Genomic DNA, 23981 nt, shown 5'->3' with positions numbered 1-23981 from the left:
CAGGAAGGGGAAGAGTTCCCTTCAGTTTCGTTGGAAATTTCTTCCCAGAAACATGGGGAATGAAAGGGACAAGACAGGTGTGCTCAGACCCCTCCGGGGAAGGTCATTGCAAAGGAGAGTGTTTGCGCCCCCTTCATCAGTCTCCCTTCTCATGACGTCCCCCATCCCCTCCACCCGACCCATCCCTATAAACACACTTCTGACCACAATGAGAAGAGCTTAATTCATTTCTTATAATACAGAGGCAATGGCCTTTGTAAAGCCCTTCCATCAGGGATGACCAGGAATCCTGGGGTTTTTTTTTTCTCTTGCATCTTTTCCCCTGCTTGCTTCGCATCTGCTGCTGGCTGTCTTTGCAGACTGAGTTCTCTACAGCAGACATTTTTAAGAGCTTTCTGGCAAGACACTGGGGCAGCATCTTCAGCTTTGGGGACCAGATCAGTCTCCCTTATTTGCTTTTCTTTCTCTGCTTCTGTTTCTAAATTCCCCCTATTTTTAGCTATTCATATTGCCGTTGCCTGGCCCTCCGCCAAGCAGAGTGTGAAAGGAAAAACCATTTCCATTTCCAAGAAGAGCCATTTATGTCCCTTACCTGATGCTCGCGGTGGATCTGGTTAGAACGCAGCCTGCAGGGGCAGACAGAGTGGACCAAAGCTGAAGGAATGGAGCCTTCTCCCCTCCTCTGCTCTGGGCTCTCCTTGACGCCTCTCTCGCCACTGTCTGAGTAATCCCACTGTCGCCCCCAACGCTCACGTTATTCATTTCTTCAGATCAGCATCATTCACCATGGCAACCGGCAGGCATCTGTACGCACGATGCTTTCAGGGACCAGTATGGAAAGGATTTTGCCCACTGAGCGGAGCTCTCATTCCTTTGGCCAAAAAAAGGCAAACAGTCTCCTGCAAACTGATCCTCAAAGGTATTAATTCTTCCAAGGCTGCCAGATTTTCTCTCTAATTGGCTGGTGATCATTTTTTGCCCCATCTAGACCCTCTTTGGACAACGGTCAAATGCAAAGATGCCCTTCTCAGTTATCCCACAATTAAAATAATAATTTTATCCCGAGCCATCCCACCCTTACCCCACCTCTGTATCACCTTCTTTCTTCATTCTTGTCTCCTGTATCATTCTCTATTTACATGACCCTGGTCAGCAGTCTTTTATTCTCTGGGCCTCAATTCCATCATCTATAAAGCTCTGGGCTTGGGCTAGATGGGGATGGCAGATGCAAAGCAGGACTACTGTCCCTGCTCAGTCCCGAACCCACGTCAGGCTTGCTGAACCATCACAGCACTGGCACTGGGTTGATCTGAGCATCCACCAAAATTCCCGTCTACCCAGAACCCCCGCGGGTGACCTAATTTGGAAATAGGATCTTTATAGATTGAATTAGGTAAGGATCTTGAAATGATATCAGCCTAGATTTAAGGGGAGCCCTAAATCCAATGAGTGGTGTCTTTTTTTATTTTGTTAAGATTTTATTTATTTATTTGAGAGAGAGAGAATGAGAGAGGGGAGGGTCAGAGGGAGAAGCAGACTCCCCGCCGAGCACGCAACCCAATGCAGGTCTCGACCCCAGGACTCGAGGATCGTGACCTGAGCCGAAGGCAGTCGCTTAACCAACTGAGCCACCCAGGCGCCCTATTTTTTATTTTATTTTATTATTTTTTTTAAGATTTTATTTATTTATTTGAGAGAGAGAGAATGAGAGAGAAAGAGAGCATGAGAGGGGAGGGTCAGAGGGAGAAGCAGACTCCCTGCCAAGCACGCAACCCAATGCGGGTCTCGACCCCAGGACTCGAGGATCGTGACCTGAGCCGAAGGCAGTCTCTTAACCAACTGAGCCACCCAGGCGCCCGACTGGTGTCTTATAAGAGAAAGGAGAGGGAGGTTTATACGCAGAGGGCCATGTAAAGACAGAGGCAGAGGTTGGAATGATGCTGCCATAACCAAGGAGCGCCAGGTACCACCTGGAGCTGGAAGATGCAAAGAAGGAGTCTACCCTGGAGGCTTCAGAGGGAACGTGGCCCTCCCAGCACCTTGAGCTGAGGCTTCGGCCTCCAGAACTGTGAGCTATTACGGTGGAAATGCACCGTGTTTATGGTAATTTGTTACAGTGGCTCAGGGAAAACTAATACAGCACTCCTTCCACTTGGGCTCAGAAACACAAGCATCCCAAGAAACTGCTTACCAATCCATCACTTGGGGTTGACACCGGAAGTGGAAACTGCTTACTGTTCCTGGATTGGATGGTCCCCAAAGTTCCTTTTCTTTGAGGAGTTCTGACTCTGCTTCCATTCCCACAAACGTGTATCTGCCTCCGAGATTCTGCCGCTTCCTGGTCCCCTCAACCTTGAAAGAATTTGTTGCCATCACTGCTGGGGCCATCACAGAGCAAGTCTGAAATATAAAGAGAGTAAAGTTCTGTCACCTTCAGCCACCAAGTCTGTGGAAATTGGTGATAGCAGCTCCAGCCCAGACAGATTTAGACCTGAATTATTTTACACAAATTATGTGCTTTTGAAAGCCAGTTTTTTTCCTCTTCTTGGTTCTTGGCCAAAGCATCCAAGTGAACCCATGAAAGTCTCCTTGTGATTCACATGAGTGATAACCAAAAAGTTATGAAGAGTTTCCTGGGGAGCCACAGACCCTCCCCTGGCCAAGGGTCTCTGTGAGACTTGGCATCTCGGGACGTCCCTTGATTAGACACCTGCTCTGTGGCTTTCCCGTGGCATCAGGTCTTCCTGGGGGCCTGTCTAAACTCTGCTGTGATGTGTGCGAACGGCAACTCCCTGCCGAACATAGAAGTGTCCTCTCCACAGAAAGGCCAGTGTGGTAGTTTGCAGGTGCCTTTTGAAAAGGTTATTTTGAGGGAAATAAAAATACCAGACTCAGGAGGCCTGTGGAGCGACGAGATAGAACTCAAGCCTTTGCCACAGAAAATGGGGATTTATTTTTAATGCTCCTGGATGCCATTTTTAACACTAAGCTCTTTACTTGAGAAGGTGAGACACGGAGAGAATGAGAGTGAGGCCTGGAAGCCTTCCTATTTCCCAGATCCCAAGAGAGGGGATGGCATTCCTCAGGCCATACGACTGATTGGTGGCAAAGCCAGGGGTGGAAACCAGGTCTCCGACTCGCAGTGCTGGGTGCGTCCTGCCCCTTTGGGCCATCACCGTCCACCAGCAGCACCCAGGGGAGCCAGGGCAGCCCTCAGGTGTGTGAGATAAATCTTCCCGGGGCACCTGCCGCAGGAGATCGCATCCCAGCCAGCCTCACTCTCTCTCCCCCTTCGGGGAGGACCCAACTGCAGGGTATCCAAGCTGGAGCCTCTTCAGCTGGCAGCCTGGGAAGGCCCTGATTGGCTTGCACCGCTAGTAGATTACTGCCAGAGATCAGCCCTTCCTGAAGGTGGCAGCAAAGGGATGATGTGAGGGCATTCCTGGGGCGTTCCTAGGCCCCAAAGCTGACCGGCACCCAGGAGAAAGTAGTCCTTCAGCGTGCAGGCCCTAAAACCCCAAGGCTGGGTTCAAATCCTGCCTGTGTAGCCTTGGCAGATCCCCTCACTTTTCTATCCCATGGTTAATATCAAGAATCTCTGTCTAATAGTGTTGGAGCATGAGATGAGCCTCTCTCTGTAAGTGCTGGGCCTAGGAACAGCCGTTACTCTTCAGAAGTCAAGGTCAGGGCGCCAGAACCATTTCCCGAGTTGACTGTGGCTTCATCCAGGAGTTGTAATGGGCAAGGTTTGCACCCTACATGATGCTTCCTCCCTTCCTTTTTTTTTTTTCTTTTGTAGAACAGCTTTGTTATTTGAAAAAATGTATGTGCTTGTTGTGTATACATTACAGAATACAGAAAGCAAGCCCTAAGATAGCAGTCAAACCTTACAACTCAGAAATAAGCACTTGAAAACCTGTGCATTGTCACTTGACCCAGGCAACAACTCTTTGAGGCAGGCTTATTATCACCGTTGTGCAAAGGGGGAAACTGAGGCTCACGGCGGCTCATTACCTTGACCATCATCCCGAAGTGGGGTTTGGCAGAGCCGTGCCACCTCCTGGTCCATGGTCCTTAGAGCTGAAGCTCCTGGCCAGCCTCCCTGGCTCGCTGCTCCTGTCCTGCGCCATTCTCCTGACAGGGCAAGTCAACAGGAACACTCCCCTTTGCTCAGCTTCTCCGGAGAAGTAGAGACAGGACTTCACAGTTCAGTGGATTCCAGAATGATGGGAACAGACAAGGAACTAAAAGACCTCAGAGAGAACATCCAGCCACCGGAATGCAGCCAGCAGAAGCAGGGAAACCATCGAATACATCTGGAGAAACGCATTCAGCGACTATTTCCTCTCCCTGCCCTAGAGCCTAGAGTCCACATACCCCTGACCAAGAGCTCTGTCACTGAGGGTTAGAGGCGACACTCAGTGTCAAAAAATGTTTCACAACTGGTCCAGTAATTGAAACTAGTATATGAGCCTAAGTTTTAAACATATCATTCTTTAAAGTGAATTATATGGGGTCTATCATAAAACTGCCTTCCAGGTGACATAGATTGTCACACAAATCAGCCCTTAAGTGATACCCATAATTTCCCAATAATTTTTCAGTCTTGAGAAATTTTGGTGTGACCTTGTGTTTGGTGTGGTCATCACGAGCTAAATGATGCCCCCATCTGAGCCATGATTTGACCTCAGGGAAATTCATCACACTCTTGCAGTGCTTTCTCCATTAAGTCATAGTCTGTAAGACCTAGGGCCCAGTGCTTTGCTGCATCCAGCTGAGTACCTCTCAGCTGGGTCCATGCCTTGCTACCAGCACTTCCCACCGTGGCCTGCCCAGGGATATCTGCATCAGCCCCACCGACAAGACCACCATCAGCGCCACTGGCTCTGCTGTGCCCCCCCCCCTTTCTCCTGTCTGCATGGCACCACCCCCCAACTACACAGCATTATTGATCCACCAGTCCGGAAGACTTTTGTTATTTTGGCAATTGGTACGCATGGTGAAATAGCATTTTGTGTTTCTCTTCGCTTAGACTCCTCCTCTGCTAAGTGGGGCTGCTGTACCTTGCCTTACATGGTGTAGGAGGCTCGTAATGCCCCCTAAAGGTATCAGGTCCTAATCCTATAACCTGGAAACATTACTTTATCTGAAAAAGGGGCTTTGTAGATGGAAGTGAAGAACCATGAGATGGGAAGATTATCCTAGGTTATCAGGATGGGCCCAAATGCTATCACAAGTGTCCTTGTAAGAGGGAGGCAGAGGGAGGTTACACACATCTCAGGAGACTGGAGGGAGGTGGGCCACAACCCAGCCATCAGGAGCTGGAAGAGACAAGGAATGGGTTCTCCCCTCCAGCCTCTGGAGGAGGTATGGCCCTGTTGACACCTTGATCTTAGCCCAGTCATACTGATTTCGGCTTCTGGCTTCCAGAACTATGAGAGAATATATTTCTGCTGTTTTACTAGATTTGTGGTCATTTGTTATAGTTGCCACAGAAAACGAATACACCTGGGTAGTGATGAAGGAATTATTCATAAGCTGAGCAGCATTATATACTTGTGTATCATCGTATGGGTACAGGTTATTTAAAAAGTGATGACATGGGTTTCTTCCAAAACTTTTAGCATCTCTAGGTATTATAGTACTGGTATGATACCGCTGAATGGAAGTTCGGTTCCCGTTCTCCCTCTTGCCTTCTCCTCTTGTCTTTATTCATGAGACAAGAAAAGGAGGAGCATCAACTCTTGAGGTCTTTTAGAACAATTCCCTTGGCTTCTTCAACCTCTGAGCTGAGAAGCCCAGGAAGGACCCCAGATGTTGGAGACCCGGCCTACGGCTCACTGCATATCAAGAAGGGACAGACAGAAACGTTAGCAAGCCATACTGATGCACTTGAACCTGTAACTCAGGGTTTATCAGTCCTTTAACCCATCTTAGCCTGTGGGCTCTCCCACCAAGGCCTGCATTGCAGTTTTATTCATTTCTCAGTCTTCTTGCCCTGCAAGGATTTCAGAGAGTTGAGCTACAGCCTGAATTCAACCTGAATTAGGGGGCCGTGTTTGTGTCTCTGGGCTGATGGGATTCAGATTACTCAAGGAACATTAGAGAAATTGTAACTAATATAGGAAATTAGAAACAGTTTTACCTCCTCCTGGGATCTCTGAAAACAGGGATTTTTATTCCAGAAAGCAGAGATGCAGATTGCCTGCGAATTCAGTTTGCCAAATAAACAGGCCTCCTTGTTTGGAGGGGCTGGCTGCATTTACTATCAGTGAGAGATAGAGGCCTGAGGACTTAAAAGTCCACATACAACACTTAAAAATGATAAAAATGGTCACTTTTATGTGATGTATACATTACCAGAGGTTTTTTTTTTTTTTAATCCATATAATAATACATTACAGAGCCCAGGATCTGCCAGATCAAACTCACCTTATCTTCTCTCCTTAAAATATTGTCCTGCTTTTTAAAAAAATAATAAAAATGCACATCTATGTCATGTATTAAAAATATGGTTCTAGTTTCTGAATCAGGACTATTTCTTGAGATCTCACAAAGTTAGCTATTTTGCGCATTATGGATTGACACAAGCTTGATTTGAAGTGAGAAATCCTAAATAGGGTACATGATTAGTTTGTAAGGCAGGCCGGTTGGATTTTATGTGAGTCAGCAAGATCGGTTCGGTGTAAGAGATGTGTAGCAAGTTTCCAATGTCTCAAGTCCTGTTGCCTTCCTGTTTTTCCTTGCCAAACCTCAGAAAATGGCCAGGCTCCCATATTCCCACATTTTCTCAATAGGGCCCAGCCTCCTATTGAGCCAGCAGGTCAGATGGGTGCCCTGCGGGGGTGTGTGTGTGCATGCACTTTGCAGCATGCCTGTGTGCTTCCTCTTGCATGGCTCTGGTGTATTTTGGGGGGTGAGGGGAGTCAGGGGAGCTTATTCACTTAGGAGGACTTGAATTCTGCTCATTTCATGCTGATCCTTCCTGAGTGTGGGCCATCGCCGGAGGCCTAAATTTCTGGTCTTGACCAAAATCCAAGCCTGATGTCAGCACCTCAACAAGAGGCCTCTTCTGTACCCTGAGCGGGTGTGTAAGAGGAATTCTTTACACCCCTGTGTGTGTGGTAAAACAATCCCAGAATTATTCTTCTCGGCCCAGAACAGGGGAGGCTGCCGAACAGTTTCCATCTACCGGAATATATTTTTATTTGCACTCGCCACACGTGTTAAGGGAGGCTTGGCCCTGGAAGCTCCTTGGGTGGGAGTGAAGGTTAAGACTGCTAAGGAGGGGCTCCCGGGAAGCCAGCACTGCAGCCGGGAGCTCTGAAGGGGAGTAAGCACATCTATCCAACCTTGAGCGCAGGCCGGCCTCCCTTCTAGCAACACTGTTTCTCAGCCTCCACTGGGACACTGGCAGCCGCGAGGGCCTCTGCCCAACACAGTCTGTTGGACAGCTCCCATTTTTTAGAGTGTTGTCAATATGGAGCACAATCTGCATTTTTGATGTGTTCCATCAGCTAGTCCCAGCTATTATGATCTCTGTCCCATCCCCACGTGGGACATGCCATGTGTTGTGTAAAATTGTACCGTACCCACACGTGCACTCCCCTCGCCACATTCAGAGAATTGTGACTGTAGCCAACGCTGCTGGGGGATATTTGACCAAGAATCTGTATTTTCTTCGTCTTCACTTACCAAATTATCAAATGAAGGAATATTAATTGCAGTGAGTGCATCCAATGTGCCAGGCACCACACATAGGGCTTTATATATGTGTTATCTCATCTAAACTTCCAACACCCAGGGGCACCTGGGTGGCTCGGCTGGTTATGCACCCAACTCTTTTTTTTTAAGATTTTACTTATTCATTTGAGAGACAGAGATACAGAGAGAGAGAGAGCATGAGCAGAGAGAGAGGCAGAGGGAGAGGGAGAAGCAGGCTCCCCGCTGAGCCAGGAGCCCGATATGGGACTCAATCCCAGGACCCTGGGATCATGACCTGAGCCAAAGGCAAACGCTTAACCATCTGAGCCACCCAGGCGCCCAATGCACCCAACGCTTGAGCTCTGCTCAGGTCTTGATCTCAGGGTCCTGAATTCAGGCCCCACATTGTGCTCCATGTTGGACATGGAGCCTACGTAAAAGGTAATAATAAATAAAAATAAATAAACTTCCAACAACCCCATTGGAGTTCAAATTATTATCTTTACTTAGGGAAAACCACGGCTTAGAGAGTTTAAGTAATTTGCTCAGAATCATCTAGCTAGTAAATTTGTGGACCTAGGATTCAAACTCAGATACACCCACCCCAGAGTCTATCCTCTAGAATCAGACAAAGCAAGACAAAAAAGTCAGAGAATCAGACGGAAAAAAAAAAAAAAAGTAGTTGATTGCTTTTGTGCTCTTCAGGGATACCCATTTGAAAGTGCCCTGCTGCTCAGAAATTCCTTTCATAAGATATCTGAGAAGGGGTGAAGGAGAAATGCTCAGAGCTTTACTGGGTTCTGAGAAGAGGTCTAGAGTGCCTGGTGTGGGGGGATGATAAGGTGGTTCTAGAAGTCAGTAAGCTCTGTCACATGTCCCTAGCACAGCCAGGTCGTCATTCCCTTGTTCCTGTGCAGGCTTGAGCGGCAGCCCTTTTCAGGAGAAAAATCAAATCATGGTTTTGTTTTTTAATCTTTGAAAACAAATGTTGGGAAGTAAATTGGCCATGGTATGGCCCAGTGGGTTTTTTAAATTTACTTCTATATTGAGTTATAATCTTATACAGGAAGTTGCACAGTCTTAATCGGTTCAGGCTGCTGTAACAAGAATATCATAGACTGGGTAGCTTAAACAACATTTATTTATTGCCTAAAGGCTGGGAAGTCTGAGACCATGGCGTTAGCAGATCAGGTGTCTGGCCCAGACCCACCTGATGGTTTGCAGATAGCCTTCTCCTCACTGTATCCCACATGATGGAGAGCAGAAAGAGAGAGAACAAGCCCTTGTTTGTCTTCTTACAAGGGCACTAATCCCATTCACAAGGACTCCACCCTCATGACTTTAATAACCTCCCAAAGGTCCCACTCTTAATCCCATCACAGCAGGGGTTAGGATTTCAACATATGAATTTTGAGGGGAGACAGCCATTCAGTCCATAACATACACAGATCATAAGTGTACATATAGTTTCATGAGTTTTGACAAAGGTATACATCTATCTGTGTAGTCAACAACCCAAGCAGCAGGTGGGACATTTCCATAACCTAGACAATTCTCTCCTGCCCCTTTCTCATCAGTCTCCTTCTCCAACCAGAAGTCAGCCATGGTGTTTGCTATATACTCCTCATCCCTAATGCTGGAAACAGGAGAATACTAGAGTAGGGCTTTGATTATAGGGCCAGAGTTAAGATGCACTCACTTAGGAGAAAGAGCATCTCACCTCACCCTGTCCCAGCCCTGTTCGATAGGTGGCCTATTACAGAGATACTGAAATGGTTTACTTTCATACACAGAAGGTGCCCAGCCTGGTTCCATGATTGGCTGAATCAAACTCAACGACTCATTCATGTACTTCCAGGCTTTGTCAAACATTGACTTCAGTGAACATCATACGTTTCAATCAGTTACATTTCCCTCCCTACATGAGCCTTCCCTGCCTCATAACATTTAGAAATCTCTAGTAACTACGTAGAAGATATCCCTCCCCCAGGTTCCAGTAGAATTTACTGTGACGGCACATCAGTGTTGAGTGCAGAGTGCTGCTCCTTCTCACGTTCCAAGCCTTGCCATATGTAGGCATTACCTTACCAAACAAGATATTATTCAACCTGCTGGATGCAGGGGTGTTCCGATTCCTCACGAGTTCTTATTATTAGTGGGTACTCTAATTGTATTCTTTATGTATCCTTGTTATTAGAGAGTACTATGAATGTGATACTTGAGTTGTAAAGTTTAGAATTCATATATAGTAGAACATACTTACTGCAAAGCCTAGACCGAACATAATTAAATCTTCCTTCAGTGGCTCCAAAGGGAGTTGAGAATCTTATGTCCTCCAAAAGGATCATTACAGTTCCTATTTAATTTATGTAGAATTTCTAATTAGCCAACTAATAGAAAATTTCCCACTAATGAAGTATCAGATGTGGTTTTTATATATTTGCATGCTCCATGTAGAAGATTTTTACAGTTCCAGGTAGGAAACTACACTCAGAACTAAGCTTCGAAGTGACGCCTTATCTAAAAAACAAGGTATGTTTTCCAATAGAATTCAGCCTCCAAAGCCCACCATTATATACTGAGGTGAAGAACGTGGGCTTTGGAATCAGACCTCTCTGGATTCAGGTCGGGGCTCAATTATCTAAGGACTGTGTGACCTTGAGCAAGCTCCTTACCACCTTGAACCTCAGTCCCCTCATCTGTGAAATGGGGCTAAGAATTGTCTGTATGCATGTGTGTGTTGTGAAGATTGAATAAGAACACACATGGAGGGCTTCACAAAGCCTGCCATGAGGTGTTCTGTAAGTAGCAGCATTTCAAAAATAAAGTCAACTGAAACTCACCCACCAAGTGAGACCAACTTGGGGCCCTATATTTTAGTCACATATTCCCAGACAGAAAGATCTTAAATTCCATGAATTCGGTGAAGGTGTGTCATGGAGTCTAGAGGACAATGGAGGTGGCCGGTCAGTGGCCAGAGCCCTGGGCTCCCAACCAGCAGCCAAACAGAGCAACTCTGCTTTTGTCTCTTTCCCACACCAGCTTCCACAGCACCTTTCATTTGGACTGCTCTTTGAAAAGTTATGAAACCCCTGATTTAATCCAACACCTTCATTTCATGGGGGATGAAGAAACTGAGGCTCAAAAGAGCTTTGGTGATTTGCAGGCACTCAGCACAGGTCTCCTGAGTCCCACCCGTTATAAATGGAGACAAGGAAAAGTAGAAGGAGACAATGTTGAGTCAGCTACTGAGTTTTCACACGGTTCTTCCAGCCAGTTTCTAGTACCAAAGATGTCTCTAGAAAAACAAAATCATCTGTTTTACCACCACCCCATGCCTCAATTTGTCCGAGTCCTAGCTCGTCGGTGGCAGGAGTGCCTGTAAAAAAGATACTTGCCTGGAAGCCTGTCCTCCTCTTCTGCCGGGGACCACTATTCATGGAGTGTCCTTTGCGCCACCCTGCGGTCACTGACCACACCTCTCTCCATGACCATCTTCTTGCAGACATATTCGTAGGGGTCCCCAGTGAGAGATCGCGGAGGATGTCAGGTTCTCGTCCCTTTTAGCAGCAAAAAATCTTCCCCCGGGACTCCTGCCGGCATTCGTTTACTTCCCAGCCTCTTACTTTGCCACAACCTCTGTCTTCCAGCCTCTCAACATTGCCTATAGCCACATCTACAGCTCCTACAGGAACTTCGTGGGGCCGCCCCACTTCAAGACCATCTGCAGACTCCTGGGTTACCAGGGCATCGCAGTGGTGATGGAGGAACTGCTGAAGATCGTCAAGAGCTTGGTAAGGAAGGACCTTCTCAATAAGGCCTGGGGCATGCCTTCAGCTCTGTCCGTAGGAATCACCCCAGGAGTCCTGTGCCCTTATCCCTGGGTTACTCTTACCTAGCGCTCTGTGACATTTCTGTGTACCTTCTGACCTTGTGGCTTTGCCTCTCATTTTCTGACGCAGAGCTCACTCATTGTACTTGATAACTGAACTCAGCAATCCTGATTTGGACCTTTAGGGCCTACTGATTACTGCTCATCCTCTCCTCCCATGCAGTGTTTTTTAATTTGAGCATGACAAATCCATGACATGCATGTCGCCATTCCCACGCACCACCCCCCCATGCTCACGGCAGACATCTCTAATCAATCACCATGCCTCTTTCCCTTGGGATTTCTTGCTAAACACTTGCAATACTGCACTGGCCTCAAGAGAATTCTATATCCGCCCCAAGTATGACCATCAGAACCGTTAGTTATTTCCCCATAACACTGCTGAAGCAAAGCTGAAACATTTAAACAAGATTTTCCTGAAATTTGGAGATGACAAAAGAGAAGTAAATGAAGTGGTGAAGAACCATGTCAGAAGTAGGAAACAGCATTCACCTGCTAACTCCAGTCCTCTGGTAACAGCCGTGTAGAGCCATGAGTTGTTAGAGACTGTGAAGCTAAATCCAGAGTTAAACAGAAAAATATAATGGATTAAAGGTGTCTGCCTTGGACAGACCTATGGATTTTCTGTGTTTAAATTAGCTAATGTGCCTCATTCTCCACAGCTCTCTGGCCCGTGATATTTTAGCTCTTAGTCTGGATCCTCTGTAAGCGCCTCAACCCCAGGAAAGACCCCGTGCCTAGAAATTGCCCTCCTGGAAGTCTGTATGCCTAGGGGACCGAGACAGCTCTCTTTTCTGTCTCATGAAGGCCCATTTTTCTGTATAAAGGAGAATGGGGCTGTGTCCCACCTTTCGGAGGGAACCTCCTCCCCCCCTCCCAAGGAGCCGTGCCTTCCTGTCTTAGGCAGCTCAGGCTGCTATAACAGAATACCACAGACTACATGGCTTCAACAACAAAGGTTGATTTTTCCCAGTGCTGGAGGCTGGCCATCCAAGATCAAGGTACCAGCATGGGGGGGGGTGGGTTCTAGTGAGGACCCTCCTCTGACTGTACAGATGCCTGCCTTCTCACTGTGTCCTCACCTCTCTCTCATCTCTCCTTACAGGGGCACGAATCCCATCATGAGGTTCCACTCTCGGGACTTAATTACCTCCCGAAGGCCCCGTCTCCACACACCGCCACATTGGGGGATGGGGTTTCAATATATGAGTTTGGGGGGACACAAATATTCCGTCCATAGCACTTGCCCACAGGCCGCAGCAGAACCCCGTACACCCCAGTAGCCCAGCGTTCAGTCCAGAGATGCACATCCACAGCAGCGGTGATTATTCACACATGTTGCCCTCTTTTGTCAGCTCCAAGGAACCATTCTCCAGTACGTGAAAACACTGATCGAGGTGATGCCCAAGATATGCCGCTTGCCCCGGCACGAGTATGGCTCCCCAGGTGGGTGATGGGGCTCCCGGGGCAGAGGGCAGTGATAGGAAAATGATGCAGGCCCATCCCACGGTGGGAGGGGCCTTGGCCATCTCCTGGGAATGTTCGATTCTCTAACATGCCAACAAGCTGGCCCAGCACTGGGTTTGCGTCCTGCCTCCGCCACTAGCTAGATAGCCTTGACCCATTTCTTTTTTTTTTTTTTTTTACAAGACATGCAGTTACCAATTTATTGACCCTCAGCTTCAGGTTCATCCTTTGGTACCTAGCCAGCCATAGTATGTTGGGCTCTTTAAGCATTTGTCCTTTACAGTAAGTTGGGGTTTTTTTAGCCCTTTTTTTTTTTAATTTTTTTATTCTTATGTTAATCCCCATACATTACATCATTAGTTTTAGATGTAGTGTTCCATGATTCATTGTTTGTGCATAACACCCAGTGCTCCATGCAGAACGTGCCCTCCTCAATACCCACCACCAGGCTAACCCATCCTCCCACCCCCCTCGCCTCTAGAACCCTCAGTTTGTTTCTCAGAGTCCATCGTCTCTCATGGTTCGTCTCCCCCTCGGATTTCCCCCCCTTCATTCTTCCTCTCCTGCTACCTTCTTTTTTTTTTTTCTTAACACATATTGCATTATTTGTTTCAGAGGTACAGATCTGAGAGTCAACAGTCTTGCACAATTCACAGCGCTTACCAGAGCACATACCCTCCCCAGTGTCTATCACCCAGTCACCCCATCCCTCCCACCCCCCACCACCCCAGCAACCCTCAGTTTGTTTCCTGCGATTAAGAATTCCTCATATCAGTGAGGTGCCTTGACCCATTTCTAATCCCTCCGGGCAGTAGTACCATCTTCCCCGGTGAAGGTAAAGGATGCGTGCTGGACCTGCCTCACAGGACTGCAGCGGGGCTAGAGAGGACAGCAGGTGTGGGAGCATTTCACAGTCTGCTTGTTAAGGTCTTTCCTAACTGAGCACCTCTAGGATCCCTGCCTCCATTTGCCCACTGGTGGGAGGCAGGTTTTGCAGGTGATGGTACAGGTGACATTTCCAAGGTGAGTCAGGAAACGGGAGTTTTTGTCACTCTGCCTCGGGGCAGAGAAATCACTCTTTCTTTCCCTAAGAATGAATGGCACAGGGACTGAATGGGGAAAGATGGAGGCTGTGAGTTTGGCGCCGGGTGTTTTTTTTCTAAAAACGAAGCTGTGAGGTGCTGAGGGGGTGTGATTCAGAAGAGAAAAGGGCTTGCACTCGAAAGCTCTGGTTTTCAATCCCAGCTGCCCCACTTACTAGCTATGTGACTCTGGGCATGCCACCTACCCTCTCTGAGCCTCATCTGAAAATAAGAGTAAAAGTACCCAGTTCATGGTATTCTTATGAGTATTAAATGAATGGTTGTAGAAAAGTGCTTAGCACAATACCTAACATTTATAAATAAATGTTAATTCCTCCATCATCAGGATCATTATCAGTTTGTGGAGGGGCTGGGAGAGATCCAGGGATGCTGTATTTGTGTGCGTTTGTTTTGCCCCCAAAAAGATTTGAGCCAGCCTCCTGAGCTTTCTTTAGTACTGAGCCCTGAAAGAAATCTCACCCTCGGCCCAGATATAGAGAGACATGGGTTTGGCTTTTTGCTCTCCCACTCAGGTCTGGGACTGCTGGTCAGCTGAGCAGGGGCAGTTTCCCGCTAACCGTCCGCCTTCATCCCCCAGGGATCCTGGAGTTCTTCCACCACCAGCTGAAGGACATTATCGAGTACGCAGAGCTCAAGACAGACGTGTTCCAGAGCCTGAGGGAGGTGGGCAATGCCATCCTCTTCTGCCTGCTCATAGAGCAAGCTCTGGTGAGTCCTGAGCCCAAAGGCACCGGGGACCTTGACCGCAGCCAGATACTTGAGGCCCCGCTACCGCACCCTGCCCGGGAAGCCCTGCAGCATCGACTCATGCTCTTCCCGTGCAGGGCACTTACATCTCCGTTCTGCCTTCACACAGCTCCAACCATTTGAACCCTGGGAGAAAGGCAGACACAGGCGTTACAGACCTGGGTTCCTTCCCAGGCCCACCTTCACCACCTGCAGGATCTTGGCCACCCATCCAGGCTTAGCTTTCCATCCACTCGTGAAATAATAACCGCTTGGCTGCTGCAGGCCAGGCGCTGCCTTGGGGGACGTGGCGGTGGCCAGTCCCTGCCCCCTGTCCTGGACAGTAGCAGGGAGACTTACACTGAACAAGTGTTTATGCAGAATGCCGTGTTACGTCCCAGCAAGTGCTAGGAGGGAGGAGTGCAGGGTTTCGTGGGAACATAAGATAGCACCTGGTGTAGTCCTCGGGGAGAGGGAGGACTTCCCTGAGGAGGTGACCGGAAGAATGACCATGAATTGGCCTGGTGAAGAACCAGGGCTGAGGGTCTAGGCTGAGGGAAGAGCATGGAGCGCTCTCTGAATTTGTTGTGATGGGAGGCGGACATTCTCACCCAGGGTCGTTTAGAGGCCGAAAGGAGAGAAAGCGTACAAAGTGCATACAGTAAGAACTAAATAACTGGTCATAGTTAGCATGCCGTGCCGAGGCTCCCACCTCCCAGGCCCACACAGACCCAGCGCACCCTTCACCGCCTGACCGCTCATCTGTCCCCACCAGCCCTCATGGCTTCAGCAGAGGCTGCCTCCTTCTCGTTCTCCCCAATGCTCTGCGCTGCCTGCTCCTCTCCTCGTGTGGGGTCCACAGCCCCCGAGCCGTGGGGGAACTGGTGCAGTGGCGCGTTGGAAGGAAAGGGAGAGGCATAATCCTCAGGAGGCAGGGGGAGGATCATTCAGCAAAAGGGGACTGAGAGCCTGCACTGCTAGCTTGTGGGTGAATGGCCTCGGGGGAGGGAGACAAATTACTACGGTTCTTACTCCAGAGAGGGGCATGATCGGAGAAGTGAACAACCAAAGACTGGGAATGCAGAGGGTGGTACGTGCTGTAAAGGAATGGAAAGGAAAACAGGATAGAGAGTGATGGGCGTCGGGAGGGACAGGCTGCTTTTGCAGACGGTGGAGCTTGATGTCTTTAACAAAGAGAAAGAACCCTGGAATGAGCTGGAGTGGAGAGGCAAAGGGGACAAGATAGGAGCTGAGAGAGGCAGGTAGCCGCGGGCCTGGGCAGGAAGCCATTGGAGATTCCCGAGGTGGAGACTGAGGGGGTCAGGTTTACGATGGTGAAAGGCCCTTTCAGGCTTGGGAGAAGCACCAAGAGGAAGCAGCTGCCCGGGCCAGGGATCATCCTGGAGGCAGGAGGCACCTGGAGAGGGGAGGGAAGGAAGGGACTAGGGAGGAGACAGAACACGGGTAGAGCAAGAGGAGAAGTAAGCTCAGAATAAGAATCGGGAGATTCCTTTTTTTTTTTTTTTTTTAAGGTTTTTTTTTATTTATTTGACAAAGAAAGAAACAGTGGGGGGGGGGAAACAAGGGAAGGGGGGGGGGGGGGGGGAGGGAGAAGCAGGCTTCCCGCCGAGTAGGAAGCCCAATGTGGGGCTTGATCCCAGGACCCTGGGATCATGACCTGAGCCGAAGGCAGACGCTTAACAACTGAGCCACCCAGGTGCCCCCCCCCGTTTTTTTTTTTATCATGTTATGTTAGTCACCATACAATACATCATTAGTTTTTGAGAACCGGGAGATTCCCGCTTCTCATTGTTCTCATCGTCCATGTGAGTGAGCCAGTTGAATGGGATCCCCACCTCTACAAGGGACATGTCCCATCTGCCCTCTCAGACCCTTCCCTGCGGAAAGGCTCGGAAACACATAGGGTTTTGCTCCCCCTCCATAAGGAGTAATTGCCTCTCTGTTCCCCTTTAAATAGACTCTTGAGACAGCTAAGTGTTCCTCTTTATGGTAACAGGTTTTGAACACGGTTCAGTGGCCGGGGTTGCCATGGCAACTTAGCCTTCAGAAGTCACAGGGATAAGATGAGTAGAAAAAACTGCTCTGTTCAAGGCTTCAGGAAGATGGGGAGAGGCTCCAGGGACACCGGGAGGAGCGGAGGTGGGGGAGGGCCGGCCCTGGAAACCCAGTGCCTACGTGTCTCCTCTTAGCACCTTCTTTCATGAGGAGCTGTGACCCGGGAGCACCAATTAAGCTTCCCCTGTACAGACTCCAAGAAGGAGACTATTTATTGATGGGGATACAAGGAGAGGAAACATTTTTTCTCAGGCATCCCTGCCGGGGTGGTCGCTTGCATATATCACTGAAGCCAAGAGGATCCTCAGGATAAAAGACCTTCAGAGCTGAGGGAGGCCTCAACAGTCTGGGTTCCCACCCCATCCATTTGTATGTGAGGCAGTGGGAACCGGAGAGGGGAGCACTTTCCTGAGGTCCCAGGCCCATCAGCGGCAGAGGTGAAAGAAGGAAAGCTTAGGTTTGTTTCCAGGACTGATTCCAGGCCTGGCGGAGGCCAACATAGCAAGGGTTAGGGCTCCCCGGAGCTGTGCGCTGTGCTTTCTACTTGACAGCTGGGGAAATCCACAAACCAAGACAGTGCTTTCTGAGACGAGAATGAGGCATGACATATCAACTGTTCTAATTAGAGAGGGGTACTAATAGCACAAAAAGAAAGGGAGGGACCTTAATGACCATCCGCAGAGGAAAGACTATTTAAACCGTAGGACATCTATTCTTCTGGAGGACTCGGAAGCAGTTAAAAAGAATAAGGTGCTCAAGTAGCCTTGTATATACCTACATAGAAAATGTTGAAAGACATAGTACTCAGTGAAAATAAAAACGAACCGCAGGACAAGACACACATTATGATGCCATACCTATAAAATAAACAAAAAATAAAACCCACAAAATAACCCTGCATTGAAAACAAAATCTAGGGGAAAAACGGTATACCAGATAGTTCAGTCTTTTTCTCTAGGTTTCAGGGAGGAAACTAGGATTCAGGGTCAACTTTAATTTTATCTGGAATGTCTAATATTTTGCAAGGGAAGTATTTTCATGTATTATTATTGAACTAAAGATTAACTAAAAAAATAGAAGTAATACATTATAGATTACTAATAACAGAAGAACTGGAAAATACTGAAAAGTACAAATTAAGAAGTTTTTTGCCCGCTCATCTCATGTTGTCTTTTTCTAATAGATTTGCAGAGTTTTTGATTGTGGGTTCCATATTGAAATTTTTGCTGCAAATACCTTCTCTCATTCTGTGGCCTGCCTTTTTGTTTTTAACTGAGATTATTAATATATCATTAATTTGTAGGTAGGCAGAATATAAATTGAAAAGATTGATTACTTGTACAATGCTGTAATTTTTCTCTTTGAGTTTGGTGCTTGTGAATATTTCTCAGAATTCAGGGTGTAGTATTAGCATAGAAACCTCTCTAGCTGTGAATCTGGTTGTTTGCTTGGTATTTTTAATTAAGGTCTAACATACATAGAGTCGTATATGGAATATGCAGTATTCTCACTGCGTAGACCAATGGAATCATCCACGTTACTGTGGGTGGGTGTTTGGGTTGTTTACGGAGTGAAGAGTGATGCTATTAGGAATGAAGATGCCGTGAATGTTCTTGTACATTTCTTTTGGTGGATCTATGCTCTCATTTTTATTAGGTAAATTTACCGTGTGGTAGGATGGCTAGGTCAGTGTGTGGATACACACTGCCAAACAGTTTTATAAAGTGGTTGTGCCAATGTCTTTACTCATTCAGCGATGTAGAACAGTTTTCATTTCTTCACATCCTCATGAACACCGGCTTTGTCTCTCTTTTCTGTCATTATCATTCTGTTGCTTGTGTCATACCTCATCACGGTTTTGATTTCCCTGATGACCATGGATGCTGGGCCCCTCTGCTTAGAGCACTACCATTGGGACAGCCTCTTTTGTGAAAGGCTGTTCAATACTTTTGCCAGTTTTTAAATCAAAGTCATCTTTTCCTTACTGATTTGTACGGATTATTGATAGATTGTGGATACATGATTGTAAATATATTTCTGTGGCATGTCTTGGTAAACAGAAGTTCTTAAGGCTTGGTATATTTATCATTTTTCCCCCATGTGGTTGGTGCTTTTGTGACTTGTTTAAAAAATTCTTTCCTACTCTAAAGTCATGAAGATGAGTTATCTTCTAAGAGTTTGAGAGTTTAGCCGTTTGAGGCTTAACAGACCTTTAAGTCTGTTATCCACTTGGAATTGATTTGTGTGCTTCATGGGAGGTAGAAATCCATTTTCCTCTCTTCCCTGGTTGTCCCAGCACCAGCGATTGAATAGACCTTCTTCCCTCCGCAGTGACAGAGCCCATGTGCATCATTGGTCAAGGGTGCGTGCAAAGGGTCTAGCCGAGGTAGCCTCTTAAATATTTCTTGAGTCTAGCCTGAGATGAATCAGCATTTGTTAGGTATTTATTTATAAGTCCTGTTATGGTTTCAAAGGAAATTCAGTTATTAACAACTAGTATTTCCTCTAGTATCTCCTACCCTGAGAAATCATAAGATGGTCATCAGGGAAATATTGCATAGTCGCCGAGTTTGGGCTCAAATTTTGTGTGGTTTTTGAGCCCTCGGCCCATTGTTCATTGCGCGGACACACACCAGAAGAGGGCCCTGGTTGTTCACGTGAGCGGGGGAGGGCCCAGTCCCTGGGAGGAAGACAGCCTGTCTCAGGCCTGTCTGCCTTTGATGGCAGGACCTTCCGTCCAGGACTTAAGAGTGTTCCCTGCCTTGGGCCCTGTTGTTTGTTTCTTCTCTCCTCCTGATAGTTGAGTGGGCCACAGTCAGAATCTGTGTAGTCATGAGCGCATTGCTCCCCTTACAGGACACCAGGAGAGTCCGGGCCCAAACTCACAGAAATGAACACCACTGAGGGCAGGTCTCACAACCTCGGCACCGCTGACAGCTTGGGGCCAGATTAACCCTTTGTTGTAAGGGCCTGTCCTGTGCATCGTAGGATGTTGAGCAGCATCTCTGGGCTCTACCCTCTCTCAAGATGCTAGTAGCAGCCTCCCCTGTTGTGACAGGCAAAAAAAAAAAAGGCTCCAGTTACTGCCTATTATTCCTTTAGAGGACAAAACCTCCCCCTGTTGAGAACCACTGATCTAGTGCAGTCCCACATTTTGCAGATAGGAAGCCGAGGCCCCAAGAGGGAGATGACTTTCCCAGGGTTACAGCTAGTGCGGGCCTTGGGGCAAGAAGCGAAGATCTTAGTGCACTCAGAGACAGAGGGCTGATTGGCGGAGCCTTGCAGATTGCGTGGTTGGTTTGGGTTTGGGTTTGGGTTCCAGCTCCACATCTGACCCCTCTCTCTCCTGCTTCCACTTTATAGTCTTTTTTCTTTAATTTTGTTTTTCTTAGTGTATAACTGAAATGAAGTCATGGCTAGAAAACCCAGAGAAGCAGAAAAAAGAAAAGAGAAACCACATTGACACACTAAGATAGCCACTGTGTTCAACATTCCGAAGGGTATCCTTGCAGATGCTTTTATGTTGCGGCATATTAATATTGATTTTTTCTTACTTTTTTTTACTTTGTTTAGTTATGAGAGTAACGTTCACCGAGCTGGGAAGAGTGGTTACCTGTATGAGGTGTGATGGGAGCAGGAGATAAGGGTCTCCCACTGTTTCCTTTACACTCTGAATTTAGTGCAATAGACATTTTTGCTTTCTTTTCCCTTAAGAGGAGGTACTCACACATTTAACAAATGTCCACAACCCTGATGCGCGGGAAGTAGAACAGCAAAAGCCCACCCTTCACTGTCCATCTCAGACCTTCGCTCCATATTGCCCCCTGTTCTTGATCCAGGGTTATTTGTCCCATCGTCCTGACAAAAGACCCCTCCAGCCACTCAGGAGGCACATTCTGTCCCTCCATCCAGGCACCACTAAGCAGCGCCCCTCGGCACTTCTGCAAGCAGTGCATCCTCAGCCCGGACTCAGAGCCGGCGGCATTCTAGATTGGAAACGAGGGGGCGCCTGGTGGCTCAGTTGTTGGGCATCTGCCTTCGGCTCAGGTCATGATCCCGGGGTCCTGGGATCGAGCCCCGCGTCGGGCTCCCTGCTCAGCGGGAAGCCTGCTTCTCCCTCTCCCACGCCCCCTGCTTGTGTTCCCTCTCTCGCTGTGTCTCTCTCTGTCAACTAAATTAAAAAAAAAAAAAACTTAAAAAAAAAAGAAAATGAGACAGGCTTTGTGGAAACGAGGCCCCTTGACTCCCTGTCCTATACATGGCTTTATAGTTTTTCTTATTTGTTTGCTTGTTTGTTTGTTAAGACTTATTTATTTGAGAGAGGGAGAGCACAAGTGGGAGTGGAAGGGGAGACAGAGGGAGAGAGAGAGAATCTCAAGGAGACTCCCCACTGAGCACAGACTCGGGGCTTGATCTCACGACCCATGAGATCACGACCTGAGCCGAAACCAAGCATCAGACACTCAACTGACCATGCCACTCAGGCACCCCATGGCTTTATAGTTCTTAAGTATTTTGACATCCTTTCAGATATGTCCCAGTCTGGAAAACAAACCTGCTAGCTTCATCGACATAGTGGGTACCTGGCAAACACAGTCCGACAGGTGAGGGTCACAGATTCTGCAGATGTGATTGAGAACCACCACCTCCCCCCCACCCCCCGCCATGGACCAGGCTGTGTGTGGGACTCCAGGACTCAGAGGTCATTGGGCAAGATCCCTTCCCTGATGGCGCTGTTCACAGTCCACACCTTCAGTCTGCAGCATAGAAGGTTAGCGATCCAGGGGTTAGGCAGGATGATCTCAGAGTTTTTAACTATTTACTTACTCAAAAAATAAGGAAGAAACTAAGCCCCCCTGTTAGCACACTGTTCAAAAATGACAGCTATCCAGAGTTGATCAAATAAATACATCAGTTGAGGTGTTTGCTCAGAATTTTACTGATGAAAGCTTGTGGTCAAACAAGTTTGGAGACCACCAGCCAAGATCCACAACAACAGAGTGATAAGGGTATAAAATAGTGGAAACAGGGAGGAGAGGATGAGGGTCATTTTCGCATCCTCCTCACCTAACACAGGGCTCTTTATGGCCTAAATGATGAGGGGAGGGACATTTTAGCTCAGTTCTCAATGGCAAGTAAAAACAGCCCTGTTTATCCTCTAACCTCTTACAGGATAACACCATTCCATTTGAGACAGAGACTGTCAGTCTTAATCCAAAGCCACACCCCAGTCCTTGAAACATGTGGTGTTGGTTTCATTAGCCGTGCCAGTAATTGCCAAGAAATCCGAGCCTTGGTTAGTCAGTTCTGCACTGATGACTTTTCTGTGGGGAGGCCCCAAGGATAGAAGGCCTAGAAGCTGAGGACTCGGGAGTCATAATGCAGTTTTCTTTCCGGCAAGGTATTGGAGAGCGGACGTCTGCAAACATCCAGGAGGTGGGGTCATGGTCCAGCAGCAGCTGCTCAGTAGAGTCGCTCACAGAGCTCCTTCCGCAGCCCATGTCTGTGCTGCATCCTGCTCCGGGGAGGTCCTGGCTGAGATGCCAGGCCAAGGGCTCCACACTTGATTCCAGTGTGCAGCCAGGCTGGAGAACCCCTGATCTAGAAGGGCTCTTCTTAGCCAGTGGTTCCAGAGGTTAGTCATTGATGTGTTGTCACAGTTCTTGCCATATCTACAGACCCCTAGTCCTCTCGTTTACAAAATATTTTTATTAAAATTAACTGTTTAACTTAAATCTATTTTAAAAGGACACTTTATATCACTTCCATTAAAAACAAAATCATTATCTCTTGCCATCATTAGAAAGCAGCCAGAACAATAAATTTCAATCAAAATAAACAAAGTGGTGTAATTCCAGCCTCTACGTGCCCAGGCCTCTGAGCCTGAGGCCTGCTGTCTCTGTTAAAAATGGCGATGAGCGGGCGCCTGGGTGGCTCAGTTGGTTAAGCGACTGCCTTCGGCTCAGGTCATGATCCTGGAGTCCCAGGATCGAGTCCCGCATCGGGCTCCCTGCTCGGCAGGGAGTCTGCTTCTCCCTCTGACCCTCCTCCCTCTCATGCTCTCTGTATCTCATTCTCTCTGTCTCAAATAAATAAATAAAATCTTTAAAAAAAAAAAAAAAAATGGCGATGAGCAAATGTTAAAGAGGTGATAAGATGTGCTGGATCCAAATGGAGACTTGCTCATTAAAGTTGTCAGAAACTGAGAAGGAAAGAACTTTCTCACCGTGACTCACTGTTGTTAAAAATCATTTCCCTGCATCCCCACTTCCCACCTTTTAGGAAATGCCAGCCTTGGAAGACACTGACATGCACCCAGGGGGGTGGAGGGGAGGAGCTACATCCTAAGCCAGTTTCTTGGCTATAGATGATCTTTCCCAGCTGACCAGACATGATTCTGATCCAGAATCATAATGCTTTTTCCCCTTGACAATTCATGGAGTAGGGGAAAGAGCAGAGGTGAGACATGGTAATATACAGCATTATTCGAGTGAGGCGCAGATTGGTGGGGAAAGACCACACGCGCGCACGCACACACACACACACGCAGACACACAGACACAGAATCAGGTAAGATCACGGATTTATTTGGCCAGGTTTACAAAGAGCTCCTGGAAATGAGGGCCCCACGGAACAGGACCGGATGGACCGTATATCACCATTGAGCTTTGCACAGCACCTGGAATCCCAGTCCAGGGGCAGCTGGAAGCTGTAGCTCATACTTTCTGGACCAAGCTGGGTGTGGGAAGCCTAATTTGTTGCCTGCTTCATAGGCCCTGTACCACTGGGGCTTAACATCAGCATGCAGGAAACAACTTCACTAACCATCCACGGGTGTCCATATAAGGGAATGTTTAGAATGCTGGGCTGTCTGGTAGGCCCTGTGCCCCCTGACACACACATGCACTCCTCCTACCAGAAAACCAGAGTGGGGATTCCTGGGGGGTCCTCAACCTCCGGTTCCCAGCTCATTTCTCCACACTCACTTGACAAAGACAGAAACATAAAATATT

The 23981-nt window shown here is 47.8% G+C and overlaps 1 protein-coding gene across 6 annotated transcripts in view; it reads left to right on the top strand.

Annotated features, from left to right (window-relative positions):
* CYFIP2 (cytoplasmic FMR1 interacting protein 2) overlaps positions 1-23981 on the top strand; it is a 108125-nt gene that overhangs the window by 55275 nt on the left and 28869 nt on the right. For all 6 annotated transcript variants that reach the window (XM_044917132.1, XM_044917133.1, XM_044917136.1 and 3 more), the window contains 3 exons: positions 11355-11498; positions 12952-13042; positions 14744-14874. In XM_044917132.1, coding sequence (XP_044773067.1) covers positions 11355-11498; positions 12952-13042; positions 14744-14874 — 366 coding nt within the window. The remainder of the gene's footprint in view (positions 1-11354; positions 11499-12951; positions 13043-14743; positions 14875-23981) is intronic.

Source organism: Neomonachus schauinslandi, chromosome 7, assembly GCF_002201575.2.
Source record: "Neomonachus schauinslandi chromosome 7, ASM220157v2, whole genome shotgun sequence".
In the NCBI taxonomy this organism is placed as follows: domain Eukaryota; kingdom Metazoa; phylum Chordata; class Mammalia; order Carnivora; family Phocidae; genus Neomonachus; species Neomonachus schauinslandi.
Note: the sequence above shows the minus strand (reverse complement) of the source record. Positions and strands in the feature narration are given on the sequence as shown.